Source organism: Syngnathus leptorhynchus, chromosome 1 (genome assembly GCF_054491065.1).
Source record: "Syngnathus leptorhynchus isolate UIUO chromosome 1, UIUO_Slep, whole genome shotgun sequence".
Taxonomy (NCBI): Eukaryota; Metazoa; Chordata; class Actinopteri; order Syngnathiformes; family Syngnathidae; genus Syngnathus; species Syngnathus leptorhynchus.
In genome coordinates this window covers 22401216-22428731 of record NC_141195.1, presented here as the reverse complement: position 1 = coordinate 22428731, position 27516 = coordinate 22401216, and the positions used below count along the sequence as shown (strand labels likewise).

The following is a 27516-nucleotide window of genomic DNA, read 5'->3' as shown; positions in this document are numbered from 1 at the left end:
TAAAAAGACATTCAAACATAAAGCGATGAGATAGACATGACACAAATAAACAATCGTGAAAAGAGACTGAGTGGTCGTGCCCCCCCCAAGCCCCGCCCCCACCCCTTAGTTCCCGCCCCCTCCCCTGACAAAACCCTGAACATTCTTTGGCCTCCAAACACCTTTTTCCTTGGTCCAAATTTTTTGGGCTTGATGATTTTTTTTTTTTTTTCATTCAAACCCAAAAAAATGTGGATCCAGTCCGAGGCCAGCAAACCCGTCGCACATCAGAAGCGGTCCAGAGTAAAGTGTAGAATCGTCTATTGCATGAGCGCCGCGTAGTTGACAAATAGTCATAAAAGTCCTTGTACAAAACAAAACAGCGGATGATCAGAAACATTTCAATTTCTGCTCCGTTTTGTCTCATTTCCTTTTCATGCATGTGATAACAAATAATCGAAGGAGGCTATAGGGTTCCGGGTCGCGTTTAGGACTACGAGTGAGAGGCCAGAAAAAAAAATAAAAAAAATTAAGCTTCAAACATGAGCGGAGAAAAGCGGGGAACACAAAGAACATTTCATTTCAAGGTCCACCGAACAGGTTCTGCTCAAATACACAACAACACAATACTGAGTACATGCAATATAAGCAAGCGTGTACATAAACGAAGGAGATTGACACAAAACGGGGAGGCTCCGGGAGTGATACCATTGGCCAAGGAGGGTCATGTGATGTCATTTGACAACGATGCGAATTAGGATAGAAATGGAGAAGTCCGAGATTGTTTTCTAAAGGCTGGATCTATTATAAAAAATGGTGTTTTTTTTTTTTTTGGGCTACATCCCACCACACTCTGCCGATAGCATCACCGAGCTGTAATAAATGCAAAGAACTACTTCTACAAAAATTTTTTTTTTTTTTTTTTTTTTAGTTTTACTTCTTAAATGTTCTATGACGCAGCACTGACAGAGAAAAAGAGATGAACAGAAAGAAAAAAGTTGTTGCTAATAAACATTCAACATGCTTTAACAGTTCTCTAAAACGAAACAAAAAAGTAACGAATAGTGTTCTTTTTTTTTTTTCTTTTCTTTTCAAAGTGGCTCTCTGAAATAAAAGTGATCCGTCGGGCCGCGCCGGTTTTGTGGAGGACCAGGGCGGCCGGCGCTCAGAATTTTCAGAGAGCCAGAGCCAGAGTCCGGAGGGCGTCGTCAGTCAGAAAGGGGCCGGATGGAAGAGCCAGTCAGGGAGCTCAGGATGTGGTCATGGAGGACGGGTCGTTCCACATGGCCGCCACGTCTCGGAACCTGGAGCGGTAAAAGCCAATGAGCGCCTTCCTCGAAGATCTTCACGTCAGGGTCTTACCTTGCGTTGATGAGGTACTGGGCCAGGCTTATGTTGGCGGGGGTCCCTGTGATGGTGATCTGGCGCTCCGACGACCCTTCCATGGCGTTAGCAATTTTGATCTGTGCCCCAGACATCTGACGGATCTCGTTGATTTTGGTTCCCTGGCGTCCAATTATGCAGCCTATTAGCTGGGAAAACAATGGGGGCGGGACTTAGGATGTTCCAGGGCACGCATAGGCTGGTGTTTCTCCAGTCTTTATTTGTCATGGAATGAAAAAGAATTTCTGCTGAGTGGACTTGCTGTACTCACATCATTGGGAATGGTGAGTTCATGAGTACTGGCCTGGTTACTGGCATCCAGACCTGCTGCTGACCGAGGAGGAGAAGGAAAGGAAGAAGACATAAAATACAGTTGGACATGTTGGTGGAACATCATTCAGAACACTGGATGGAAAGCCCTTGCATCGTTTTATGAAAGGATGCTATGGGGAGAAAAAAAACAACCAAAAACAAAAACAAAACCTCAACATCAACAAGAGCAGACCACCAGCAGGCCATGTCCGAGGAAGACAACGAGAAGAAGAAAAGAGCGAGAGGAAGAGCTGAAGAAAGTGTAGGAGGAAGAGAATGTGTTGACTTCTACAGGTACAAACGAGAGAAGGTCAAGAGGGTTGTAGTGTAGGTGGGTACGTACCGGGAAAGGCAGGGGTGGTCTGTCCGAGGGGGGTAAAGGGGGTTTGCTGCATAGCCAACTGGTGGAGCTTGCTCAACTGCTGAGGGGGGGAGGAGGACGACAGCAAAGCTATGAGGTCATCGTTAAAAAACACTTGCGCGCACACGCACTCACTCGCGCACACAAACACGCACACGCAGACGTGCGCGCGCGCACGCACGCACGCACGCAGAGGTCTCACCGAAAGAGTCAAGATAGGATCTGAGGAAACACAAAAAGGTTGAAGGTGAAAACGCTCATGAGGGGCTTGGCCTGAGTTTATTGGGGTGGAGATTCAAGCACCTCCATTTTTTTTTTGGGTTGAAGTTGGACCTCTGCCATGCGTGAAAGCGAGGTTTCATCCAACAGATACCAAGCCGGGCCAGCAGGTGGCGCTGCTACTACAATGCGCTCAGTCAGCACAAATCATGAGTGACTACTTTTCTTCATATTTCGGGCAACTTTTACATTAATACATTTCCCTTAATTTTCTTTCTTTGTTGTTACTAAAGGAAATGAAATCGCTTTTGCCAAATTTGACCTACATGTTTGTCTTTAGCACATCAGGTTTTAAAAATAAATAAATAAATAAATAAATAAATAAATTTTTTTATTAATTAAATCATGGTGAATGGTCTTTGACTTTTATAGCACTTTTTCTACCTGTTAAGGCCATCATAGTGCTTCGGGATACTTTGACATGGATGGAGATCAAAACCTCAACTTATAGGTTAGGAGTCAACCACCCTACCACCGATAATACTATATGTAATGTATTATATTTTGCAAAATTCAGGAATTAAGGGTTAGATTCAGCAACAGGTAGTTTTTTTCTCCCTGAAACGTCATAGCTATAAATTACAATGCGTTGTAAAATCCCGATTGCGCAATTTGCGGCCTACTAGTGAGGAAGAAAAATGTTTTTTAATCAGTTTTAAAATTGTTTTAGGGACATATGAAGATATTTCTGATGCATATTTGCTGTTGAGCAGTGTTCTTTGTACAAGACTGTCAATGTGCACCGTATTGCTCAACTCAGACATGTTGGCTTTGCTGGTGTCCTAATTGAATAGATTTTTCATTTTTCATTCTCTTCAAGGTTATTTTAGAGATGAGAAGCTTAATGGCAAGATGCAGTCAATATGTTTTTGCAGCGCTGACATTCACGTTGAACTCCATTGATCCATTTTCTCAACCTCTTCTCACGAGGGTTACGGGCATGCTGGAGCCTATCCCAGCTGATTTGTGCACCCTGAACTGGACGCCAACCAATCACAGGCCATGACAATCCACAGGCAAGCTAAATATGAAATGATGCAAGTATAATCTAGTTTCCCGAGCTGCAGGCCAAGCCCCCGGAGGTTTAACAGAGAGTAGACAGAAGGAAGTCAAGAGTCTTCCGAGTCAGAAGATCCAGGAATTACTGTACATGTGCCATATTAGCCATATTAATATTAGCAATTAATATTAATAAAGGAGGTTTTGGGGAGGTAGCTGGTAGCAGCTTCCGAGATGGATGCAATGTGGAGCGCCTGGTGTGGCGAGCACTCACGTCTGGATGCGGGATGGCATACTGTCCTTGGATGGTGTAAGCCTGCAAATAGGAAAGGGAGACTTTATTATTTTATTTTTTTTTCGTACGGCCTCTGCACAAAACTTCTATAAATGCGGGTTGGCATTTGGAGCTTTATATTTGTCGCCAGGCTATGAGAAAGACATGCGCTAGGCTGTTTATCATCAATCAAATCCAGTTGAATTATATCAACATGGGATCACTGTGAGGGATGGGAGGGGTGGAGGAGAGGGGGGAGGGGTTACGCGATTTGTCTTGGATTGTTATTTTTATGTGTTGCAATAAGACTGAGCTGAGTCCCAGTCATCAATGGCATTTTTTGAATCAATTAAATGCAGCTCACTGGTTCATCCCGTCTGCTGAGCTAAACGGACAATTTTTTTCCTCGCCAGTTGGCACCTGGCCATCAAGTTACGAGCCGTACTGTATGTCCATCATTGATGGGAATCATTGTCTTCACGCCAAAGACGTTTTGACATTTACACTTCTTTTTGTTCTCTTCATTGAATTTCAGGACATTTTTCTTTTCTGTTTTTGGCTCTCATGAATAATTTGCCACATCTCCTTGCCAAGTTGATGGATTTTTTCCCAAACCCAGAATAATAGACTGCATGCACGGCCAAATCATCCCTTAATAACTCCAGTGATACTTTTTTTTTTTTTAAATCTCAATTCCGGTTTGACGGATGGCAGTGAGGGCAAAGCGGTGATAGTTTCATGCTAGTCGAGGGGGGGGGGGGGGGGGGGGGGGGGTGAGGAGGGGGGTGCTCGAGACGGGGTAGGAGGGTTGCTTGAATAAAACCTGGTGCGACACTAACAGGCAGTGGCTGGTGCTGCAGTAAGAGGCTGAGGTTGGCTGTGGACGCCCCCAGCGGATCCGCTCTTACCTGGCCACCTGAAAAAATGACAGGGGTGGAGGCAGGCTTGGGGCGGTAGGGGATTGTGGCACCTTTCGGTGGGGACTGAGGAGAGCGAGGGTGGGAGAAGGAGTGACATGTGGAGAGAGTGTTAGAGAAGAAGAAAAAAGAGGAGCGACCAGAGCATCGAGTGAGACCGAGAGGGACCGTGCCTGGGGGGTGGGGGGGAGACACCAAAAGTGCTCTTCACTGTGCACATGCTGACATGAGGTCCAATTTGTGATTCACCTGGAACATCACGTTCAACTGGATAATGATGACGCCCCAAAACTTAAAACACCCCCCCCCCCTTTTCCGTGAGCACTCTGGAGACTTACAGCCGGCTAGCAACGGTCCTGGAATCCACGACGTTTGCCATCATGATGGCCGGCTGGACAACTGGCAGTGCAGACAGTTCAATTTTCACTTCAAAAACAAGCAAGTGGTCACTAATTGATTATTCATCCGCCATCTTGAAGATCCCCCCCACCCCCCCTGGTGGAAATCGATTGATCGCATCCGCGTTGGAAAGGCGTAGAGTGGACCAGACTAGCGTACCTCCAGCATCACCACACAAATCTGTTTGACGCACTGGATGATGGCCTCCGGCGCCCCGGAAATGGTCACCGCCCTCTCCGTTGAGTTGGGGAGCATGTCGCCGGCCACCTGGACCTGAGCGCCCGTGGACTGCAGGACAGAGTTGAAGAGGACGGATGCGTTTGCGGTTCCTTACTAGGAGTCGGTAATCGGCTTTCGGGTCGCTACCTCTCTCATCTCTTTGATTTTGGAGCCGCCTTTGCCGATGAGCGAGCCACACTGGCTGGCTGGCACCACCAGCCGCAGGGTCACAGGGGGTTTACTGGTGGCGGGACTGTTGCTCATAGAGTTGATGATATCCTGGAACGACATTTGTTTGGGTTTATGGACGAATCAAAATGGCCGCAAGATCTGCCAGGAGACTGAAAATCAGATCATCATCTATTGTGTCATTAAACAAAGCGCCATAGCAACCCTGCTAGCTAGCAAGAGCGCTAAAACATGCTAGCTAAAATTGTATTCCTGCTCTGGTAAACTAACGAGAGTAAATGGCGCTGGTGTGGAAGCAGCATTGGTGCCGTTACCTCCTCAAATTTGTAGGCTATCATCGCAAAGGCCTTGAAGATGGCATCCGTCGGCCCGGTGATGGTGACTATCCGTTCGGGGCAGTTGCCTTCAGAGATGTTGATGCGGGCTCCACTCTGCATGGCGGCACAAGCTCATCCATGATCAGGAAATTACAATGGGGTACCTTGACTTACAAATACCCCAACGTACAAGTTTGTCCAGTTGTTTATTTATTTTTGGTTTGTGTCGCGTTAAGTTACTATCTAATAAATCAAGGTACCCCCCTTCATTAGCTTCGACAAGAAGATGCCAGCAGAAAACTTTTACTTACGTCCTCACGCATTTTCTTCACCGTCTCCCCTTTCTGGAAGTCCATTCAATTGTATTATTATTATTTCTCAGTCAAAATATTGCATTGAAAATATGAGCTGATGACGTTTACCTTGCCAATGATGCTTCCGACTTCCTGCAGAGACATAAAATGCACACAAATGTGAGTTTTATTTTCTGTCTGCTTTCTGATAGAGCTCGGGCATCACACCTTGCCGTGCATGAGCAGCCGAATGGTGAGGGTCACATTCAGGCCACCTTCTGATTGGACCTTGATGGGCTCCATGTTGGATTTGAAAGGAAAGGGGTGCGGTCAAGTCAGAGAGGAGTTCGAGGGCCAGTGGGGGGTGTGAGGGTGCACTCGACCAATGGGTCTTCCTGCAAGGCAAAGACGGAACGGTGAATGGAAAACTGCAGTTCCCTGTTTGCAAGAAAGGAAACCTCACCATCCCTGATGTCCTTTTTACAATAAGTATATGATCTGAGTCATGTGATCAATCTGACTGCCGAGTGACGTCAGGATTCAGTTACAAGGGTGAACACAGGAGGGCGCTCTGGACCACAACCTCAAGCATGGAACAGAATGGAACTAAAACTGACAGTTTACTTTTAGATAGTTTGTAAAAATTGATGTTTGTTGAAAAAGCGAGACAATAGCTTTTAATTTGGAATGTTTGCAGTTCTACACGTTCTATAACCTGCGATGGGAAATAAAATTCATCCTCTGCCGCAGACTTCACAGCACACATACCAACTTGATGGGGAGTTGCTGAGCTCGGTCTGAGGGGGGGTTGGTAGGTTGCTCAAGGGCACTTTTCACAGCCGAACTGGAAGTGAAGACCCACCAGTTTTACAGATGAACTCTAACACTGAATTTAACCTAAATTTGATATTGTGCTGTCGCACCTAAGTCTATGAACTTTTGTAGGATTTTTTTTGGAGTGAGTCATGAAGCATCATATTATTTATTTATTTATTTATTTATTTATTTATTTATTTATTTATCCATCATTTTATTCTATTTTAATTATTAATAATAATAATTTGACTTGTGGAGCTGGGCTAAATAAACTGACATGGATTTTGTAATAATAATAATAATAATAATAATAATAATAATAATAATAATAATAATGATAATTTATTCTATTCTATTTAGTTACTTAATAATAATAATAATTAATAATAATAATGAGAGGCAGAGATGAAATCACATTCACAGTTTTCATCTCACCGGCCCGGCTGTACTTTGCCGCTGCCTCTCCAGTATGTGCCATCTGCTAATTAGTAGTTTTGTAATCAAATAGTCCTGCCCTGGTTCTCTTTTAATTGCAAGAAAACAAGATGTTCCTTCATTAAAGCACGAATGGCCAGCTGTTTGCACGCACACACATAAAAAGCTACTCGTGTTGCTTGCAGAAGAATTGCAGGGCTGATTGATGCTGAATGATTAAGAAACGGCTTCTTGGCTAACCGCTATATCCAACTTGGGAGACACTACCGTCGCTATCTCGGTTTGCTCTTGCGTAACTGCAGCAGTCTCATTGCAACCCAACATCATCACGTTGCGCTGGTTCCGGAAATCCTACCTCCGCTAAGCTACAGTATGCCGCATGCACGGCTTGGTTGGAGGCCAGGGGAGGACCAAGAGATAAGGACAGGGATTCTATTGCCAGCTGTCTCTCCAATCTCCCAGAGGAGACCAGATTACATAAAAAACCTTAATCCGGGTTTAAGACTCCATCCAGTGGTTGCGGGTCCCCAGCGGGCAGCGCACATGTAAGTGCTGCAAAGCGCACTCTATAACTTGCTTCATGTCAGTGTCCTCTTCATGCATTTTTTATTGGAATCATTAAATCACCCGGAAAGATGTAGATGGAGGTAAAAAAAAAAAAAAATCTCAAAATTGTGTTTTGAGCCTACATCCCAGCAAAAAACGAGAATTAGGTCAAGGCCCGTGAATCATGTGACCCTTTGAGCGAAAACCTTGCAGCAAATGCTCTTTTTATGGTCAGGATTTTTGGGGAAGGGGGGGTGGGGGGGGGGGTCTTTGCCCTTTCTTTGGCACTCCCAGTACATGTCGTTTTACAAGTTTCCATTTATATTTGCAAATGTTCCTCCCCCATGTCTGACAGGAAGTTGGGGAGGGGGGGGACGACGACACAATGAGGGACGGCAGGGAATTTTTCATGACATCTGAAGGGGAAAGTGGGTCATGCTCGGTGTTGCGGGCGCTACTAGCCTCCTCCTCTATGGCGGCTATTGAATTAATCACGCTTTACGCTCGGCTGGGCAACGCAGTGCACAAAATGCACCATACCCCCCCAACGCACACCCCAACGCCTTCCTCCCGAATTTCCCCGTGTCTCATCGCCACGCATAGAAAAGACTCATGTGTGGCTGTTGAAGAAAGATGAACCTGAGGCCTTGTCGCTTTTTGTCCGGCATTCCATTTCTTCTCGTGCAACAATGGCAAAGATGTCGCTATTGTTTTTTTTTGTGAGGAGCTGTTCATGTGGAAAGGTTGCAAAAGCACCCGCGGGCCAGAATCATTCCATTACTGAAGACCGACACTCTTATATCGGTGGTGCTGCCTAAAAACAAGCCGGTCCCATCTAAAGCTTCATCATCTGTCTAATCCACAAAACAAGGGAGGAATCCCACCATGACGCAATACTGTATGCTAACATTCATGGAAGGAGTTGTTGATCAAAAATGCATGAACAGGAAAAAAAAAAAATCATCTTCTTGCTTTTATCTATCACAGATGTTTGCATGCTGCAGCTGAGGAGCTCTCCGGATGTTTGTGCTCCAATTACGGGTGAACAAAAGAGGGCAGGGGGGAGCCCTCTGGCTGACCTCATTGATATATTTTTTTTTTACACACAGAGGTCATTTGGCATCTTCTAGTGAGGACAATCGTATTTGTATGGAAGGAGAGCTTCGTTATGGGAAGAAGCTCTCGTCTCGTGTGGGCTTTTGTTACAAGTGCTACGATAAAATGACAGTGGGGGGGGGGGGGGGGGCACTATGACAGTGCTTTGAAAAGCTGTCAGTCCACATCAGCGACCCAGAATCCCGATGGCTCAGCCCGGATCATGATCAAAAAAAGCTTCCTCAAAGACACTGGCGGTGGAGCCGACTCGCGGCAAGTCGCCTTCAAAGTGTCCCGGAGTGGGTTCGCTCGCAATTGTAGCGCGCGAACGTCAAAAGGCTTAACGATGAGGGTGCACCATGTTGTGCTGTGAAAAAGCTGCGCGTCAAGTCGGCCATTTTAGATCTGCCGTAATTTGCAATAAGTCAAGTAAGTCGCGGCTCCTGTTGGCTTTGGAGCGCATTGACTTTTGGCGTGTTCTTTTTTTTTGGGGGGGGGGTGGGGGGGTCTTCCCCAAAAAAAGATAGCAGCACGCTTGCGCCCGTCGCTGACGTTCTTCAAATTCATAACAACAAAACAAGCATTTGTCGTGCCGTGCCCGTTTCGGATCACATTTCAGGCTCAGCAAAGATGGCAGCGCCGATATCAATGTGACGATAATTGGAATAACAATCACAAGCTAGCCGCCCATGTGTGCGTTTCTCCACGTCGCAGCGGGAGTCCATCCAGCTGCGGCTACGAAATAATAGCCGTCGTGCAAAAGCTCTTCTTCTCGCTCAACTGACCATTCAGTCAAAATATTTTCACTCCGCATGCGACCTCGCCACACTAACGATAAGTTAAGAAAACATTAACGAGATCTTTTCCGGATGATCAAATAAGTTAATGGGTCGGAAGAGCGGCGACTCACCCTAAAGGTCGTGCTTATGCTGGCAAAATTAATAAATTAAATCAATACCGATGGCATCAAACAGTGTATGGTATTCCGCTTCAGTTCCATGCGTCAGAATTCCGGCAACACTACGATATATATCGGAATCTATATTTATTTATATAAACACGGTATATATATAGATAGATATAGATACCGTACGTTGAACTTATTCAATGAAAACCGAATGTCGGCCTCCAAATAAATAATCAGCAAAATACAGTTTTACCTTTCTGTAGGGCAGGATGATGTCAACGACCTCCGTTGGTGTGGCAAGATTAAAAATCGCAAAAAGGAAAATGATCCCCACCCTCTTCCTTTTGCTCTCGCCAGGACGAAGCGCCGCCCGATTGGTCGGTGCCGAGGGGTCACGTGAGTGACCGGGAGAACACGTGACGACGGGCCTCGCGATTCAATGATAGTCGTCCACCTCGGCAACACAAGTTTAGTTGCGTCGCTGACATTTGTTTGTCGTCGCGTTTGGCGTTTGAATGTAAATAGGCCGTTTGATGACACGTAATCTGGGCGAGCAGCACCCACCGCCCAATCCAGACCCTCCGACCCCCCTCGACCCCCCCCTTTCAGTTTTTTTCTGCAACAAAAGGAGGGCATGCATGCCCACTGAGGCACAAGGGCATCGTAGGGACATATCTAGGGTTGAGGTGCTCTACATCGGAACCGTGGCCTCGGGGAAGGAAGCCCAAATTCCACCGAGTCATAAGCGCCAAAACCAACGGGTTTATGGGTCTTTTGGGATAGTTTAGGAACTTTTAGGTCTCAATCAGCCAAACACCTCAAAAGCTTGCGTAAACACTCACTCTGCTGCCATGACATGCAGATCCTCTGCTTTTTAATCCCGTCGGCAGTGTGTGTGTGTGTGTGTGTGTGTGTGTGTGTGTGTGTGTGTGTGTGTGTGTGTGTGTGTGTGTGTGTGTGTGTGTGTGTGTGTAGACTTAACGGGCTTGGGAGGCAGCCCGTCCCGATTTTCCAATCCAGCACAAATCCAGCCCTCATGTCAGATGGACATTTGTGCAGACCTTAATCTGACATTATTAGGCTTGGACGGAGAAAGCAAATGTTGTTGGATTAGGGGCAATGCAGACAATGAAGAACAGTTTTTTTTTTTTTTTTTTTCTTCACCTCAATCGTTTTCCATCTCTCATAACAAACATTTGCGATACACATCTGATTCATACCTGCGCCACATTTATTGCAGATTGCGCTGTAATGCATCAAGCCAACTGTAAAATGGCCTGTGGGATAAACTACAAATAGAGCATTAAATTAGCTCTGCGTTGAATAACAAGAGGTGTGTGTGTGTGTGTGTGTGGGGGGGGGGGGAATAGTCAAGAAGCTCCTCACAGGTCCAGTTTGGGATTTTAGGAGGAATTGGTAGATAAAGGCCAGAGCGGGACGTTGGTAGAGCCCTCAAACTTTAATGACCCCCCCCCCCCTGCCTGCTGATGGCCTCTAGCAAGGTGATAGACATTAGCGAGCAATCCACCCCGCCCCAACCCAGCCCAGCCGGATCAGAACTTGTCCTCGCAGCCAGCCGCGTTTCCTATCAGGGTGCTGGTGTCCTAATGGAGGCAGAAGGGTGTGAAGGACGGGCGGAGGGAGATGGCATAGTCACAGTCGATCCCACCGATTGCTGCCGCGCAATCATTGGGCTCAGATGACCCGACCGGGGCGTGCAGTCACGACTTTCCAAAGCTTTTGAGTTCAATCATATTTCATGTGTGTTAAAATTCCTCATATCATCGTTACACCGATCATTTATTTCTGTACCGGTCATCATTTTGAGCACTAAAATCATCAGCAGTATTGATTTCCTGCAACTCAGGCAAATTAAAAAAAAGGTTCATTAATATAATATAATATAATATAATATAATATAATATAATATAATATAATATAATATAATATAGACAATGCAGAATAAAAAAACATCTGTTGACAATTTTAAAAAAAAGAAATTGATCACAATTTGTTGTGTCAGAAATCTTTGACTAAAAAAAACCCACTTTGGCGGAAAGTTCTGTATCTTTCTGTGCATCCGACAAAGTGGCTGCGAGTGCACCAGATGAATTAAAAAGTCATGAAAGAATTAGCTTGAATTCTAAATAAATGCAAACTGGCCTCTTCCTTTGTGTAAACTTTTTTCCCGCTGGCCACGGTCAGAGTAGCCCAGTGCATAATAAACCGGTCCTCTAAAAGCATCCCTCTATAGCTCCCATACAAAGTGCAGCTTGCTAATGGAAACTCTCACTTGACCCTTTTCACTGAAGCACGAAACGGGTCTACTTTGCCCGCTGGCAAAAACCAAGCATGTATTTAAACCTCTCTCTCTTTGATCTATTTTTTTTTATCTGGGTTCATTGTGTTCCCGCTTTGTTCGGGTACAGAAACATGACACAGCCACTTTTTATTTGTGTTATCCCGGGAACACTTTTGAATAGCACGCTACACAAATCAATGCTAACTCGAAAATGCATTTTCCACTGAGTGTTAACGGTTGTCGGTATGAATCCGGCCTTTCCGTCTACAGTTTGCATGTTCTCCTCGTGAATTCTCATCGGGTATCCCAACTTTGAAATATGTTATCTTAATTTAGCCTCAAAAGTGTCCTTTGGGGGTGGGTGTGAACACTTTTGCAGTCTCGCTCAAAGTCAGCTGCGATTGGCTCCAAGCGTGACCCCCCAAAAAAATGAATGAATTGATATTTTGCTGTCATGGAACAGGCTCAATGTGTTTCGTACATGTCCGGTTCTTTCATAACACGCCATTCGGCCGGCCATGTCATCTTCTCTGCCTTCATGTGTACCAACCTGTGTGAATATGAAGGAACGGCACACGACCATCGCATGTTGATCTCTACAGGGCCGTTGAGTCATATGAAATGCGTCATGAGCAAAATCTATTTTAATCAACACAGCACATGGACACGTGGGCTCTCCTGGAACAATCCCAATGGGATTTAGTCTCCCGCCATGGGATGAGATCTGACACGCTAAGATACAGCTGCAAAAAAAAAAAAAAACACATGATGATGATGATGATATGGGACCTATACGCTGAACTCTAGTCGTTTATGAGCCAGGGGATTATGTGCTTGACCCCTCCAGTATAGGAATCCATCGTGGAGAAACAGAAGAAGGAGCAACTGGGTAGCCGAGCAGACGACTGGTGCATTGCAGTGGCGGAGCAAACCATTTCTTTAGCTCATCCAACAAGCACAGTGATAGAAATTGGACCTGACCATGCCAGAGGCTGGAGATGAGACACTCTGGCACACACACACACATACTCGAAGGAACATCATAAAGCTCAGAAGGACAGCCTTTGACGTGAGTAAACTTAGAGGGCCTGCAGTGCAAAAACCCAAAGACAACCTCGGGCCCTTCACTGGTTGCGGAGTCGGCGGAACGAGCTGGAGATGTTGCACATGACACATAGTAAACATTTTTTGAGTTGGAACACAAGGAAAGCTGGTGTAAGATGAATAAATGCTTAAATGTGTTTAGGGGTTTGTTGATAAAGAAAAAGTAGCTCTTTATTTGGATGAAATATCACATTCATACATTGACTTGTGGGATTTAGCGGCCTCCAGTGGTTAGAATGCGCGTTGCAACCACACTAAGGTCTCACTGGTGAAATCAGACCAAAAATAACGCCACGATTAGCAGGCTCTTCCCTTTGTTTGGCAAAAACCACAGCAGGATTCTTCCAATATCCACGAAATGATGGACAGAAGTGCTGCGAGTGCCTGAGCATTTTCCCGGCCAGCAAAATAATCATTCAGATCACATCCGCTACACTCCTCAGACCGGCCCACCCACCTCATCCCCCCCCACCTTCCCTGCCTTCTAGCTCGATCTGCCATTGTGGCACAACCAGTTGCGTTGACAAAGGACACAAGTTACCCTGGGTGTCACAACGGCTAAAGCCGTCATGCTTTCAATTGACTGAAAGGATGTGTGTGTGTGTGTGTGTGTGTGTGTGTGTGTGTGTGTGTGTGTGTGTGTGTGTGTGTGTGTGTGTGTGTGTTGTGTGTGTGTGTGTGTGTGTGTGTGTGTACTGTTACGCAGTATTGGGTGGGCTATATTTACGTGACAGTTATTTTTCCCCTCTGTCTCACTGATGTTTGCTTTGTATGTATGTGAATGGACAGACGGACATGCAATTTTGTGATTTCCAAGGTTCACGACTGAACTGGAGTAAAACTGCCTCATTTTCTAGATTTAAGTTTCTTTCAGATGTGATTAAGCCCGGCTGTGAAAAGAGAATCTAACCATGAATAATTCACACTCCCCTGATTATAATTGTCATTAGTAAAAGTTGAATCCACAAATAGGCTAAAAACACTTTTGCATCATTTGAATGCATACAAACATGATGTGTGGCTTTTAAAACAAAGTGCAACATATTGACACAAACAACAATTCCAGTGATGAATTGCTCTAGCAGTGTAGTCCAGCATGCAACGCCTACATCATTGGCGAGACAAGCGCAGCAGTTATGGCGCCGACGCTCTGTGCTGCTGGCAAAGTCATCTAGTTTGAAGAAATGGATATCATAAGGTATCCGCAAAAACTAAAAAACTTTTTACAAATCTAAAAAAAAAATCTACAAAAAACTCATTTATTGCTAGAATTGCTAGAATGTGGAAAAAAATCCAGGAATTATTGGAAAATATCCAAAAGTCATTTTTTTTGCAATCAGGCTTATTTCAGGGTGGGCAGTGCCCCACAGCCCCCCTCCTAGCTCAGGCTGTGTTATAAAAAAATATTTTTTAAGTCATCTAGTTTGAAGAAATGGATATGGATATCATAAGGTATCCGCAAAAACTAAAAAAACTTTACAAATCTTAAAAAAAAAAAATCTACAAAAAACTCATTTATTGCTAGAATTGCTAGAATGTGGAAAAAAATCCAGGAATTATTGGAAAATATCCAAAAGTCAGTTTTTTTGCGATCAGGCTTATTTCAGGCGGGGGTAGTGCCCCACAGCCCCCCTCCTAGCTCAGGCTGTGTTATAAAAAAATATTTTTTAAGTCATCTAGTTTGAATAAATGGATATGGATATCATAAGGTATCCGCAAAAACTAAAAAACGTTTTACAAATCTAAAAAAAAAAAACCTACAAAAAACTAATTTATTGCTAGAATTGCTAAAATGTGGGAAAAAAATCCAGGAATTATTGGAAAATATCCAAAAGTCAGTTTTTTTGCGATCAGGCTTATTTCAGGGTGGGTAGTGCCCCACAGCCTCCCTCCTAGCTCAGGCTGTGTTATAAAAAAAAAAAAAATCTCAAAGTGCTAACAAATACAAAAGAGATCAATTGTGTGAGGCATTTTTACACTGCACAGGTGGCTCTGTAACTGCTCGAAAAATAACCATCAGAAAATAAAACATTGCTGCACTGTCCTATAAAATGTAGCACCTGTCTGGTATAAAACTAGCTCATTACCGCGAGGGTGCGAAACAGCGTCCATTTCGGTTCAGTCATCCTGGTCGGATGGCCGCTGCCATATGTGGAGCTACTCGCTTAATTTTGCATGGCTGCCTCCCCTAATTAGCTAAGAATAAAACAAACCAAATTAGGCATTGTCATTTCAAGATCCTTGAGGAAAATTACCTTTTCTTGCATGTGGTAAGAGTAAAATGTAAGAACATCTTGACACGTAATTCATTAAAAATAATTAAATCCAAGCACCATGTAAATGTGATGCTATTTTTGCTCCTAATTCTTCACTATGATTTAATCTACATGCATTTTAAGTTATAAAGACACCACGAAGCACTCAGCTGGAAAGAATTAAAACGACCCCCGAAGGTCAACACATGTTATGCATGGATCTTAAAATTTAGTAGTTTAATTTTCCACGGGTGACTATTAAGATGAATCTCTCTGAACGTACAGTAAATGTTGGCCTTGGGAACACGCGAAAAGATGTGGATGTGAAAATGAGTCGCCATTTTGAGCTGACTGGATGGCTTTTTGCATAGAATAATAGAGCTGAGCGTAATTCCTTCTTGCAGCTCGACTGCAGGGGATCCCCTGTAATTCTTTTGTATATTGTCTGATGTTCATCTTTTTTGTCACGATGTCTATAAATATCCTCCCCAAAAAAGAATATGAATATAAATGTGGCACAACCTGAATTAAGTAGCCTCTCAAGCGCTGCACGCGTGTCTTGCTAGGAAACTAGAGGAAGACGCGTTGTGAAGTTGTTTGACTCACCCAGAAGATTTTGCATCGCCAAAGGTCAGATGAACTTCTAAAGCCTACTAGCGCCCCCTGCTGGAAAATGTCGGACAACAGCAATCCCAAATCAATTTGTCGACTTTACTATGCGGGAAATCAGACGAACAGCCATTTCAGATTGATACCAACGCGAAATAAAAAATTGGACGGTTAAATTGCGCTGTTGCTTGAATCCAAAACGAAAATCAATTGTTGAGTGGACTCCGGCTCCAGAGTGAACTTTCCAAATACCCGTGGAAACCAACAGAGAGAAATAATTCAAAAGCAAGCATTTCTTTTTTGAATTGTTTATTATCATGAATCCTTCATCACTCACCAAGACTTTGGGCTTGTTTTCCCTTAGCGCGGCCTTTGACAAAAGATGCTCATTAGCATAGTGGAGAAAACAAGCTGTAAAAGTTGCCAGAAATGTTCTCGAGGGAGAGAGATAAAAGCACGTGCAGCAAATTCAAATTCCAGTCAGAAACATACCTGAGTGTTAATTCCTCCCATCAAGCCCATTAATGCATTTTGTCTCTGTTAAATAAATCCAGCAAAAGACATTTTGCAGCAGACCTGCGGGTGTTTGCAAACAAGATGGAAATGGAGAAGCCTCCAGCCGCAAGAAAGATGGCCTGGAGGGGAGGGGAGGGGTGGGGTGGGAGGCACCCGCGTCGCGATAAATTATTCATTTATCACCGCGCTGTCTTCAAAACATATCTTACAATTCACAAGAAAAATACAAATCCAAATAATAAGATGACCACAACCCATTTGAATTCTTTTAGGTTCTTAAATAAATGTCCATTTTCATTTGACTCCCATCAAACCCAGCATGCGCGATGCTGCCATAAAAAAAAAAAAAGACTAATACATTTTATTTTGAGACAAGAGCAGATGGAATGCAACGATGTGGGTCTCGATGGGGAGGACAAGCTGAATAAAAGATCTCTGATGGCATCATCTGCAGCTTAGTGCCCACGCACACACACACACACGCCGCGCGCTTGCGCACGCACACCCTCCCCCCAATTCATCCACCACCCGCCCATTCATCCACCACGCATCCTCACTCCCACACTCATCCCCCCCCCCCCCCCCCCCCCTAAAGTGTCAGATGCAAAGCAGCTACGCGTGGCTGGATGCTTCCCCATCTTTCTACCGAACCGAATCCGCTGCCTACTGTTTTTTGGACCCATCCACAATCCGCCCCATCTCAGCAAACAAAACAGCGGCTCCTCGCCTTTGCCGCGTTGCCGTTTGGCGCAAAGCTCCAACTACCTGTTAGCGTCTAAAGAAATTTCTCAGAGACGGGTGAGACTTGTGGGCTTGCACAATCGCTGACTGAGAGCGGATGAGAGGAAACCCGTACCAGAAGAAAGGCTCATCTTTTTCTTTTCTGTCTTTTTTCTTTTCTGGATGCATAGTGGCTTGTGGTGACCTTGAGAAGAAACATCTTCTGCTAAAAAAGGTGGAGGTGGAAGGTGTGCGCCGAGGATCCAGACGTGTGCGCGCACTGACGGGAGGTTATGACCGGCTACCTTCACCTGGACGCCAGGCTGCTGCCGCTCATGATGATGATGATGATGATGGGATGCTTGATGGTTGGCGGAAGTAAGTGTCTCGTCCTACTTGTCCGTCAGTATCATCGTGTGATACTCAAATAGACACGCATCGTGTAATCCAGTCATTCCCGTAAAAGCTTTAGAGACCATCTTGGGGTGCCGTGCGAAATTACCCAATTCCACTGAAGTCTTTGATTAAGCATTGAGAAAGGTTCATTTGCCTTTGCAAGAGATGCCGATACAACAATTTAAAGGAATGATGTTTCGATTGTTATTGAAGAACTCTGTGCTGGTTCACCCCGAGTCGCTAAGCAGTATATAGAAAATAGCAATAAAATGTAAACAGAAGTAAAAATTTAAATATGCAAATGTCAACAGTTAAGGTTTAATTGGGCCATGTGTTTTTCTAACAGAAGGTATAGCAAAGGTTTGAGACCATTTATTATTATTTTTTTTTTTTGGTGGTGGTGTGCCATGATTCATTTAAAAATATGGTAAATATTTGCCTTGGCCAAGTAGTGGATTTGTGTGAAGCACCGTTGATGCTCGAGTCAAGCGCCTGGATATTTATTCAGAATTAATAAATTATGAAGGGGTATTGGAGTTGGTAAGAGAAGATATTTAAACTTACTGCCGATATAGCTGCCGGTCATGGAATTTTTCGTTGACGGTGTGTGTGTGTGTGTGTGTGGGGGGGGGGGGGGGGACCATTGACATGCATCTGCTGTTTTGCCCTGTCGGAGACAGTTTTACCTCTCCAGGGGGGGGGGGGGGTTATCTTGATGCACAGCACTACATTGCACGCCACTGGCCTTGACTTTAAAAAAAAAAGAGGTTGGAAAACATTTACAATCCCACACTAAGACAACGTGGAGGGAATTGTGACAGAGTGGAGTCAAGGAGAGTCAAATTTAATTGTCTAGTCCTTAATCACAAAAAGTCTCAAAGGGCTCACAAGGCACACAATTAACAAATATTAACAACGTCCCCTGAATTAAACTCCCCAAGAGGTCAAGAGAACACTAAAAATAAAATAAAAAAAATACCAGTCGGTGTTAGCATAGAACTTTAAGGCTTTTGCGAGGAAGCAAAAAAAAAAAAAAGCCTACTAGAACATCTGAAATGGATTTCTCAGTTGTGTTGTCCAACTTTCAAGTCACAGTTATGGTAGAAAAACTTTGAAATTGTTTATCTACCAAAATGTGGCATTTAACCAGGGGTGTGTAGACTTTTCATATCATATTCCTAATTTCCCTGTAATAGTGTAAGAGGAGACCCTGACAATCTCATGGAGGCTTCTTCAAGTCTAGCTGCCGCCGCTGCTTGATTTTGTGGCAAGTTCTCTGCCTTCATATTTCAAGCAGGAAAAACAGCAGTTGTAAAGCTGTCAAAAGCATAATCGATTGTCCGGCAGAGAGATTCCAAAGTCGTATATCTCGCCGACTGTCTCTCCATCCCTTTTAATCAGCTAGTTCAATGTTAGTTCAATGCATCGTGTCAGCCTCGCGTTTATGTGAAACTCGATTGAGCAAAGCGTTTGTGTCAGATGAGTCCATCATTGGTGACAAGGAGGAAGCTAATCTGCATTCGCTAGCGTCCATAAACATTTTCTCTTGAGGGGGCCCATTAAAAAAAAAAAAAAAAGAGAAAAAAACGCATGCTGATTTCCACATTTAGAATCAAAACAAGGAACAATTTGTTAAAAACAATTTTCAATGCATTTCTTTAAAACAGGATTAAATTGAGGATTATTAATGTGATGTGTTCACAAATTGAAGCATAAAAAGTGGAGCAAACCATTTAGGCGTCTGAAATTGAGTTACCATTTGTTATGAAAGAATAACAATGTTAGGATTTTAGTTGTTGATAGTCTCTTTCTGTCTTAAAACAAAAGAAAATAATATTTTTAATGTTCAGGGGATCTTTGACGTCTATAGCCGTCAATGGCAGTGAATGAGTTAAGTGATCAATTGTCACAGACAGTCGATGCCACTTTGCAAAAATTTAATATAAAATAACTGGTGACAAGCAGTAAAATGAAAAAAAAAAATCACATATCAAAACTTTTCCCTACTTGTGGAGGTGGCCAGAGAGTAACAAGGGGCCACCATGTAACTCCGCCCTTTTTAATTTTAGTAGTTGTAGTAGATGTCTTTTTTTTTTTTTTTTTTTTTTTAATTCTACATGCCGCGAGCCACAAAAAAAATAAAAAATAAAATGTCATAGAGTCGTCTGTGCTTTGGAATGTCAGAAAGGTACTAAATGAACAACAAGTTTATGATTGGGGTCGTAGCTTGCACTGGAGGCGTTCTTTCAACAAAATGGAGCGGTCACTAAAATGTAACCTGTCTCCTCAGCAGTTGCGGTGGCACATTTGGAAATGATCAGCAAGCTCCCGTCAACTGTCAAGACGTTCATAAAAATCCAATCTCATTTCTTGATGTACTGTACCTACATCAGCATGCACAGCTTTCTTTGTCTTTACGGCAAGCCCCGCACGCACATCCATCCTTCACCGGCAGCCATTAGCCAGATGAGCCTGTCCCAGCCCATCAGCAAACTGGTTGTTCCTTCTGATTTAGCGGCTGCGCTTGAATGACCGCGCAAAAACTCCAACAAGCAAACAAAATGTCACCAGGCTTATATTTGTCTTTTCTGCAGCAGGGGGGGAAGAAGTTGAAAAGAGGCAGAATTTGGAAGGCTGGATAATCTAAAGCAGGGGTGTCAAACTATTTTTTTTTTCGCGGGCCGTTTTCGGAGGGCCATTATGACTGTCAACCCAAATAAATGTATGAGCACCTCATGTTATATACAGTAAAAACTACAAAACAAACTGACAAATAACTCGTTTTCAAATCAGACGAGTAAAAACTGGTCAAATATTTTAAAAAAAATTTTTTTATTAAGAGTGAGGACAATTTGCAATTCTAGTAAGGACACACGAATTTGATGCAGTTTGTCTTCGCAGGCCACATAAAATGATGTGGCGGGCCGTATCTGGCCCCCGGGCCTTGAGTTTGACACCAGTGACCTAAAGAGTAGAAGAGCAATCATCCTTTGGAAAACAAATTGAATGAATGGCCTGAAATTGGAAAAGATTTGCCTGAAATTGGGTCACATTTGTCAGAAAGTCTTTTTACTAATTATGAATGTGCTTAAATATATATCTAAATGTGATATTTATATTAATATTTAATATATTTAATGATTAAATTAAATATATCAAATATCAATTTGATACATTTGATTTCATGAAAAGATATATAAAAATTTAAGATTTTTAATATATTTACTATATTTAATATATGTATTGTCTCAAATATTGAATATATATATTTCAATTTTTACACAGTGGCCTTAAAGATGCCGGTTGGTGAAGGCTTAATTGTGTGTTCCGCAGCTGCACGTTTACATCACGTCGATCAATATGTGTGCTTTCTTTCATTTTCATGACTCTCTCCATTATTGATCTGATCTCCCGCTTTGGTCATCCATCTCACTTTGACTCATCCTTCTCTTCTTTCAAAACCTAAATATTGAATTCTTTTACCATCTTGCGGCGCTTAGTCAATTTGTCCCTGTCGTGTTTTGCCAATGTTCAATCCTCTTTTTATCTTTTTTGTCTCTCTCCATTGGACTTACAGAAGTTGATCGTGTGTGTGTGTGTATGTGTAGCCCAGTCACAGACTTGTATATAAACCAATGATGCCACTTCAGTGAAGCCACCGGCGGCCATCTTTTGTTGCCACTTGCTAAACTCGCCTCACTTGAATCCATTTATTTCTGCCCCTACCTACAAATGACGTCATGTATGGTGTACGGTTGTACCTTTAAACGCTCCAAGCACATTTCACCGATGGAAATACGATTATACATTTTCTATATCGCTGAGCACTACTCAAAAATTGCTCTGATGTTTCCACTGAATGAAAAAAAACAGAAGTTGTCAGTGACAGTGGACGGCTTGCCCTCTGACTCGAGCCGCGAGGGGCCAATTGTTAGTCCGATCGTGTGGACAGAGAGTTCGTGATTCCTGCTCAGTTGACTCAATGCAGTGGCCAATTCAGAATGTCCACCCTGCCAAAATGCATTGCAGCCATACAATTGGATTAGTAGGCGGAGATGGGGGGAGGGGGGGGGGTCACACACTGCTGCTGCAGTTTATAATCCTCTAATAGAATCTGATGCCCCAAAGCGGCTTATTTTCTCGATTTCTACAAGTGTACCTGAAAATGTTGATGGCGAACATTCACAAAGTCTGTCAGAAGATGCGACCGACCGCAGGAAGAAAAACAATTGTTTGCTAGCTATTGATTTTTTTCCCCACATCCCGGGGCAAACTCCTGAGGTCGCTAACTTGAACGTGAGATCATGCTAAGTGAATTCAACAAGCTCCGAGAACATTGCAAGCACATTTTGAAGGAATTCTTGGCTGACAATGACAATCAACTTGTTGATTGCGTTCGACGCGTCATCATCAGTGATTGATGGACGCTTAGCCCGTGACACTTGAAGTTCTCGTTTCTCACCTGACTCTTAAATCACACGCGCCAGAAGTCCATAAATAAAATATTACAGTTCTCTACCTTGATTAAGAATTGAAGGGGAACTTGCCCTTTTCAAATCATTCATTTTTATCATGTTTGTTATTACAACTGTCTGTAAAAAAAAGATTTTCAATAAGGAGTAAAGAAAAAATGGTCTGAAACAACCAAATTCTTTCACTCATAATCAAACGTCAAATTCAAAGTGGCTAATCCAATTTAGGTGAAAAATAAAAATGTGCGCTGCAAACATTCTTTATGATTGCATTTCACTTAATGTAATTTGTTCATTTAGATATAAAGCCAAAGCAGAGACAGCCATTGCAAATCATCTTTGGGGATGCATTTGGTTCTGATCAATAATAAAAATCAACAATTTCTAAAATCCTGAATGTGTTTGTTACCATGGCAACAGCCGCGCCAGCAGCCCCGGTGAACGTGTCGGTGACCCAGCTTCGAGCCACTTCGGCCAGGGTGACCTGGAACGTCCCTCTGGGAGAGGCGGTGATCGGCTACGCCATCTCGCTACAGGTACGTTGTTTGGCGACACGTTAGCCGATTTGACCCTTTGATGGCGGACGCCGCCTGTTGCTAAGTCAACAAGCTGAGAGATCATTCTTGTCACACGCCTCATTAATTTCAATCCATCCATAATTCAAGTCACCTTTCCTCTGTTCTCGCTCGGTTGGAGGTCACTTGGTCTTTTTAGTTTATAAACTCAACATCCTCGTTAGGGAAATTGGAAAAAGAGCAGACGACTTTTATTACATCATGAGACTGAATAAAAGAGTTAGTAAAACAGAGCTGCTGTCTATTTTTTTAAAAATATTTTTAAGTTTCAAAGAAGAGTTTTAAATGATGGTTAGGGTTTTATATTTTGGCTTAAAACAAGGTAAAGGAACGTTTTAAACAAGGGACAGGGTTCACATCATGAACTTTTGGAATGCAGGAGCCAACCTCAGAGAGTTGAAAATGCTGACAAAGCACAAATTGGTCATCAGGACTTGCTTTGGATTAACCTGAATAGACTCTTTGTGGTCCTCAGTTCCCTTTCCAAGAATCAAGATGGGACTTTCAAGCAGCAAAAAAAAAATAAAAAAATCAATTTTTGCTGTACACACACTGCAACATGCTGAGCAAGAAGGAGAAGCAGGACAAGGAAGTCTTTCAAATCCCAAAGCGGGGACTATTACGCAATACTCGGCCTCCCTGACAGACACAAAGTCCATTTTGAGGATGCAAAAACGATCTGGAATTTTTTTATATTTTTTTTTACGGATGCCGCCAGCTTTGGACAGACGACTGGAGTCATTCAACTCTTAATGTGTCTGCTGCAAATTGCACCATACAAACTGCATTAAGCACATCAAATGGCAACCTCAAGGGTAACTGACATTGATGAACACATTTGACACTTTTTCTTTTTTTTTGTGGGATGATAAATCTTCATTTTGAAGGTCAGGCCCGAATGCTCCGAATTGCTTTTTGTTCCTGGGGAAACAATTATTGTGATGCTCGCTCGCTGGCCTCCAGATAAAACTCCTCGCTTCCACTTTTGCACAAATAGATGCGTGTGTGTCACCCGCAGAGGCAAGACGGCCTGATGCAACGCTCCATTCGTGAGGTGAACACATCAAGTCGCTGGTGTGTGCTGTGGGACCTGGATGAGTTCACACACTACAGTGTGCAGGTGGGGCCAACACAAACACGCACACGTACACACACATGCACTCTTACATCTGCATGATGGCAAGAGCTTGATTTTTTTTTTTATAGTTGCAGTAGTACTCATTTGACTTTGCTGTTGAGACTTTACAAAACCTTTTATGATCGACTTGAGTGGAGTCTCCAAACTATTGCCCAGGGCATGCCAAAGATGCACTCACACAATTGACGTCAGTAGTGAGAATATTTTATTTGTTTTTATCTCATAAATATATTATTTTACATTTTACATTTCTATTAGTCTCCCTTACAACCTTTTATTTTATTTTATGAATATATTATTTTACATTTTACATTTCTATTAGTCTCCCTTACAACATTTTATTTTATAAATATATTATTTAAAATTTTACATTTCTATTTAACTCCCTTACAACCTTTTATTTTATTTTATAAATATATTATTTTACATTTTATATTTCTATTAGTCTCTCAACCTTCTTTCTTTTCTGCACGGGGTCCTCCCCCCCGAACTCGAGCCTCATCGGCGAACGTACTTGAGTTGGTTGACTTTGGCAATAGTCATCAGCAGCCATGTGTCATGCACAAGTGTCATTGAAAATTCGTCAGCCCCTAGGCGGTATGATCTTTAGCCACATTGGAGGATAAAGGACAATCGCCTTGCGGAAATCTCTGCAAAGGATTACTGGACTGGAATATTATTACGTATATACATATTTTTGATCAAGGACGAGTTAAGCACAAGGACAGGAGAACGCAAGTCATTGTGAGCATGCATCTTGTTTTATAAGATTGGCAGTTTCTCACCAGCACAAACTCCATTTTTGATCACACAAAAACGTTTTTTGTCAAAGACATGAAATCTTATATTTTTGTTTTCATGATATGACATTACAGTGCACGCTGTAATCATTTGAATTCAATTAACTTTGTATTTTTCTTAGATTGAGATGAAATAAATAAATAAATAAATAAATAAAGAAAGAAAGAAAGAAAGAAAGAAAGAAAGAAAGAAAGAAATAAATAAATAAATAAATAAATAAATAAATAAATAAATAAATAAATAAATAAATAAATAAATAAACGCATTGAGCAGCTCCAGTGGATGGAGCATTTACAAATAAATAAATAAATAAATAAATAAATAAATAAATAAACGCATTGAGCAGCTCCAGTGGATGGAGCATTTACAAATAAATAAATAAATAAATAAATAAATAAATAAGCTTGTCTGACATTTTGTATTTCTGGTTGTGAAAGAATAAATTGTCCACAAAACGGTTTTGAATATATTTTTTCTTTGCAGAAATATTCTAACTTTATACCCACCTATGATGACGCGACACCTTGAAATCTTCTTTGTGTTCAGGTGCTGTCTGTCGGACTGTATGGTGACAGCCAACCCAGCAGCGCCCTCCATTTCAGGACCTTGGAAAGAAGTGATCACTACCCCGCTGGAGTGCTTGACCACCGTAAATCACTACTACTATTCCAACAGGGATGGGCGTGTTTTTTTATCGATGTGGCAAAAAATAATGGAAAGAGAGACGGAAAGAATCTGGGGAATTTGCATGGGTTGCCTCTATTTTTAAGCTGTAATACCACCAAACACCACAAGATGGCAGATATAACTTTATTGTGCTTCCACTGGGTCTTATACTTGCCTATATTGCATGAGTAGGCCTAATAATTCTTTTGGCAGTTTTTTGTAGGCTATGGGGCCCCCATGTAGAGCTGCTGAAAAATTGCAATATGAGTTGTGGTCCCCCCCCATCCCCAGCAGCATATAAGTTGCTCATCTTTGTACTACACTTTGGAGATTTACTACTCAATAAGAACAAAAGCAATTCTGTAGTGTGTGTGTGTGTCCTCAGATGAACCAGCAATGGAGGGTTTGGGAATGTCGCCTCACCTGCAAACTGGAGAGCTGCTCATCATCACCACAGTGCTGCTGCTATGGGCAGGTCAGCTTCTCTTTGCTTTTTTTTTTTTTTTTGTGTGTGTCTCCCTTGAATCCACCTCAGCGTTGCTACCTGCTCACGGGTCTCTTTTCACAGCCGTCATCGCCCTGTTCTGCCGGCAATACGACATCATCAAGGATAACGATTCAAACGGTACGCGAGAAAAGTCCAAGAGGCCACTGGTTCCGGTCGCTTCCTCCTACTACAACGCCTCCGCCACCAGCTCTCCCATCTACCACAACGGCGCCATCCACAGTGGAAGGGTGACTCCTTTACTGTTGTTGCCCTCACAGCTTTTTTTTTTTGCAGTGCCTACGCAATGCATAACAGGCAGATGAAAATATTGCCACTCACAACAGCCTCTGCGGGTGCTTCACATATCTCTTAGCAACCGCGCTTTCTGCCATCGGGGCTAATTATAAAACAAGTAGGCTGGAAACTGTGTATCCGTTCTTTACAATGCACCGTTTTTATGGCCAGGGATGCTTGTAAAATGGGTGTGACTCCAAAAATATTAAATTCCAGGAAAAAATTGGATATTCATTCAAATATTTTAGAGCTTCCATTTTTTTTTCTTCTTAGCTGGAAGGCCAGCAAGCTCCCAGAAAAACAAAATCCCATAACTGGGAAAGGAAACGTAGCTGCTGCAAATATTCAGTCAAGACAAAAATGGTTCATTACAACAATTATTTCTAATTCTTTAACATTCGCTTTATGCTTGGTACTCCTCAATGAGAAAAAAAATCATCGTGTACAAAACGAGCGTAAATTGAGACAATTTCATTTTCATGGCGCTGTAAGTATTCTATGCCGCCCTCTGCTGGACATAAGCTGTCAATACCTCAATTCTTCCATCATCTTTGCCGAGTGGAAATGAAGTGAATCTCTCAGTGTAAAACCTTCACATTGAAGTCCAATATCAAAAATAGAAATAGTAATTGTGACTTTTATTGTTTTATAAAGGCCTTTACTTTCACACCCTCAAGCAGAACGCTTTTTTTACACTACATCAGAATATTTATATTGACATTATATTGGTCAACTGGAGGGAATGGGAGACTGGTGTGTGTGTATGAGAACATCTCAGTGGTGTGTGTGAGAGAGAAGCAATCTTGAACTGGTTGACTGATGGCCTCTCGAATTGTCTCCCTCGCAGCTTCACAGAGCCTCGTCGTCTATCAGCATCATTCGAGTCTGAGAGCCGTCCACAGTTCCATCGATGTCCAGGGAGCTTGCTACGATTTCATCGCAAAGACTAAACAGGCTTGTCGGAGAGCCGTACGACTCCCTGCTAATGAAAAACTGAGAAAGAGGAAGTCGTCAACTCGTGACCTTGAACCTGGTTGTGGAGTGTGCAGCGCTTTCGCTTTGTCGTCTGCTCGAAAGGGACGGGACGGCTTTCCTGCCGTGCTCCTTCGAAGACGGAAGTGAATGTTCGCAAGCATGACGGGCAAATCTGGTTTTCTTCCCTTTTTTTTTTTTGTCACCGAGTGCGGAGCATTCCGCTTTTTGCGCACTAACAGCTTTGGGCTGAGCAGACGCAGGAGTTTGTTTGTTAGGTTGTTTTCAAAAACTACATGACTAGATTACTAACGCCACTATTATCCTAATAATGTATTTTATTTTGAAGGACTTTGAAGATCACCTTCAAGCATTAAACTATTTAAAAGACATATAGCAAATAATAAAAAGTATTGTAAGAAACAAAAAAAAAACAATATCAAACAAGTTACATAAATTCTAACCATATTAGTTCTTATCAATATGCCA

The 27516-nt window shown here is 42.8% G+C and overlaps 2 protein-coding genes across 4 annotated transcripts; one reads left to right on the top strand and one right to left on the bottom strand.

The window, feature by feature from the left end:
• Positions 1 to 917: 917 nt before the first annotated feature.
• LOC147062727 (poly(rC)-binding protein 3-like) lies at positions 918 to 6224 on the bottom strand. 3 transcript variants are annotated; one of them, XM_085937125.1, is made up of 12 exons: positions 6150 to 6224; positions 6051 to 6074; positions 5940 to 5972; positions 5626 to 5742; positions 5270 to 5401; positions 5063 to 5191; positions 4427 to 4570; positions 3588 to 3629; positions 2018 to 2096; positions 1634 to 1692; positions 1342 to 1511; positions 918 to 1283 (listed from the first exon to the last, which is right to left on the bottom strand). In XM_085937125.1, the coding sequence occupies exons 1-12, from the start codon at positions 6222 to 6224 to the stop codon at positions 1229 to 1231; spliced, it is 1059 nt and encodes a 352-aa protein (XP_085793251.1). In that variant the 3' UTR covers positions 918 to 1228. The 3 variants fall into 3 exon arrangements, with proteins under 3 accessions (XP_085793251.1, XP_085793165.1, XP_085793338.1); XM_085937039.1 differs by having other exon boundaries at positions 1634 to 1689; XM_085937212.1 differs by having other exon boundaries at positions 1634 to 1686; positions 4496 to 4570.
• An 11243-nt stretch (positions 6225 to 17467) lies between these two features.
• On the top strand, positions 17468 to 27032 carry LOC147062726 (fibronectin type III domain-containing protein 4-like). Its single transcript, XM_085918162.1, has 7 exons — positions 17468 to 17604; positions 22515 to 22630; positions 23688 to 23789; positions 25155 to 25257; positions 25660 to 25749; positions 25843 to 26009; positions 26903 to 27032. Exons 1-7 carry the CDS (start codon positions 17520 to 17522, stop codon positions 26942 to 26944), a joined length of 705 nt encoding a protein of 234 aa, XP_085774288.1. The 5' UTR covers positions 17468 to 17519; the 3' UTR covers positions 26945 to 27032.
• Positions 27033 to 27516: the final 484 nt, after the last annotated feature.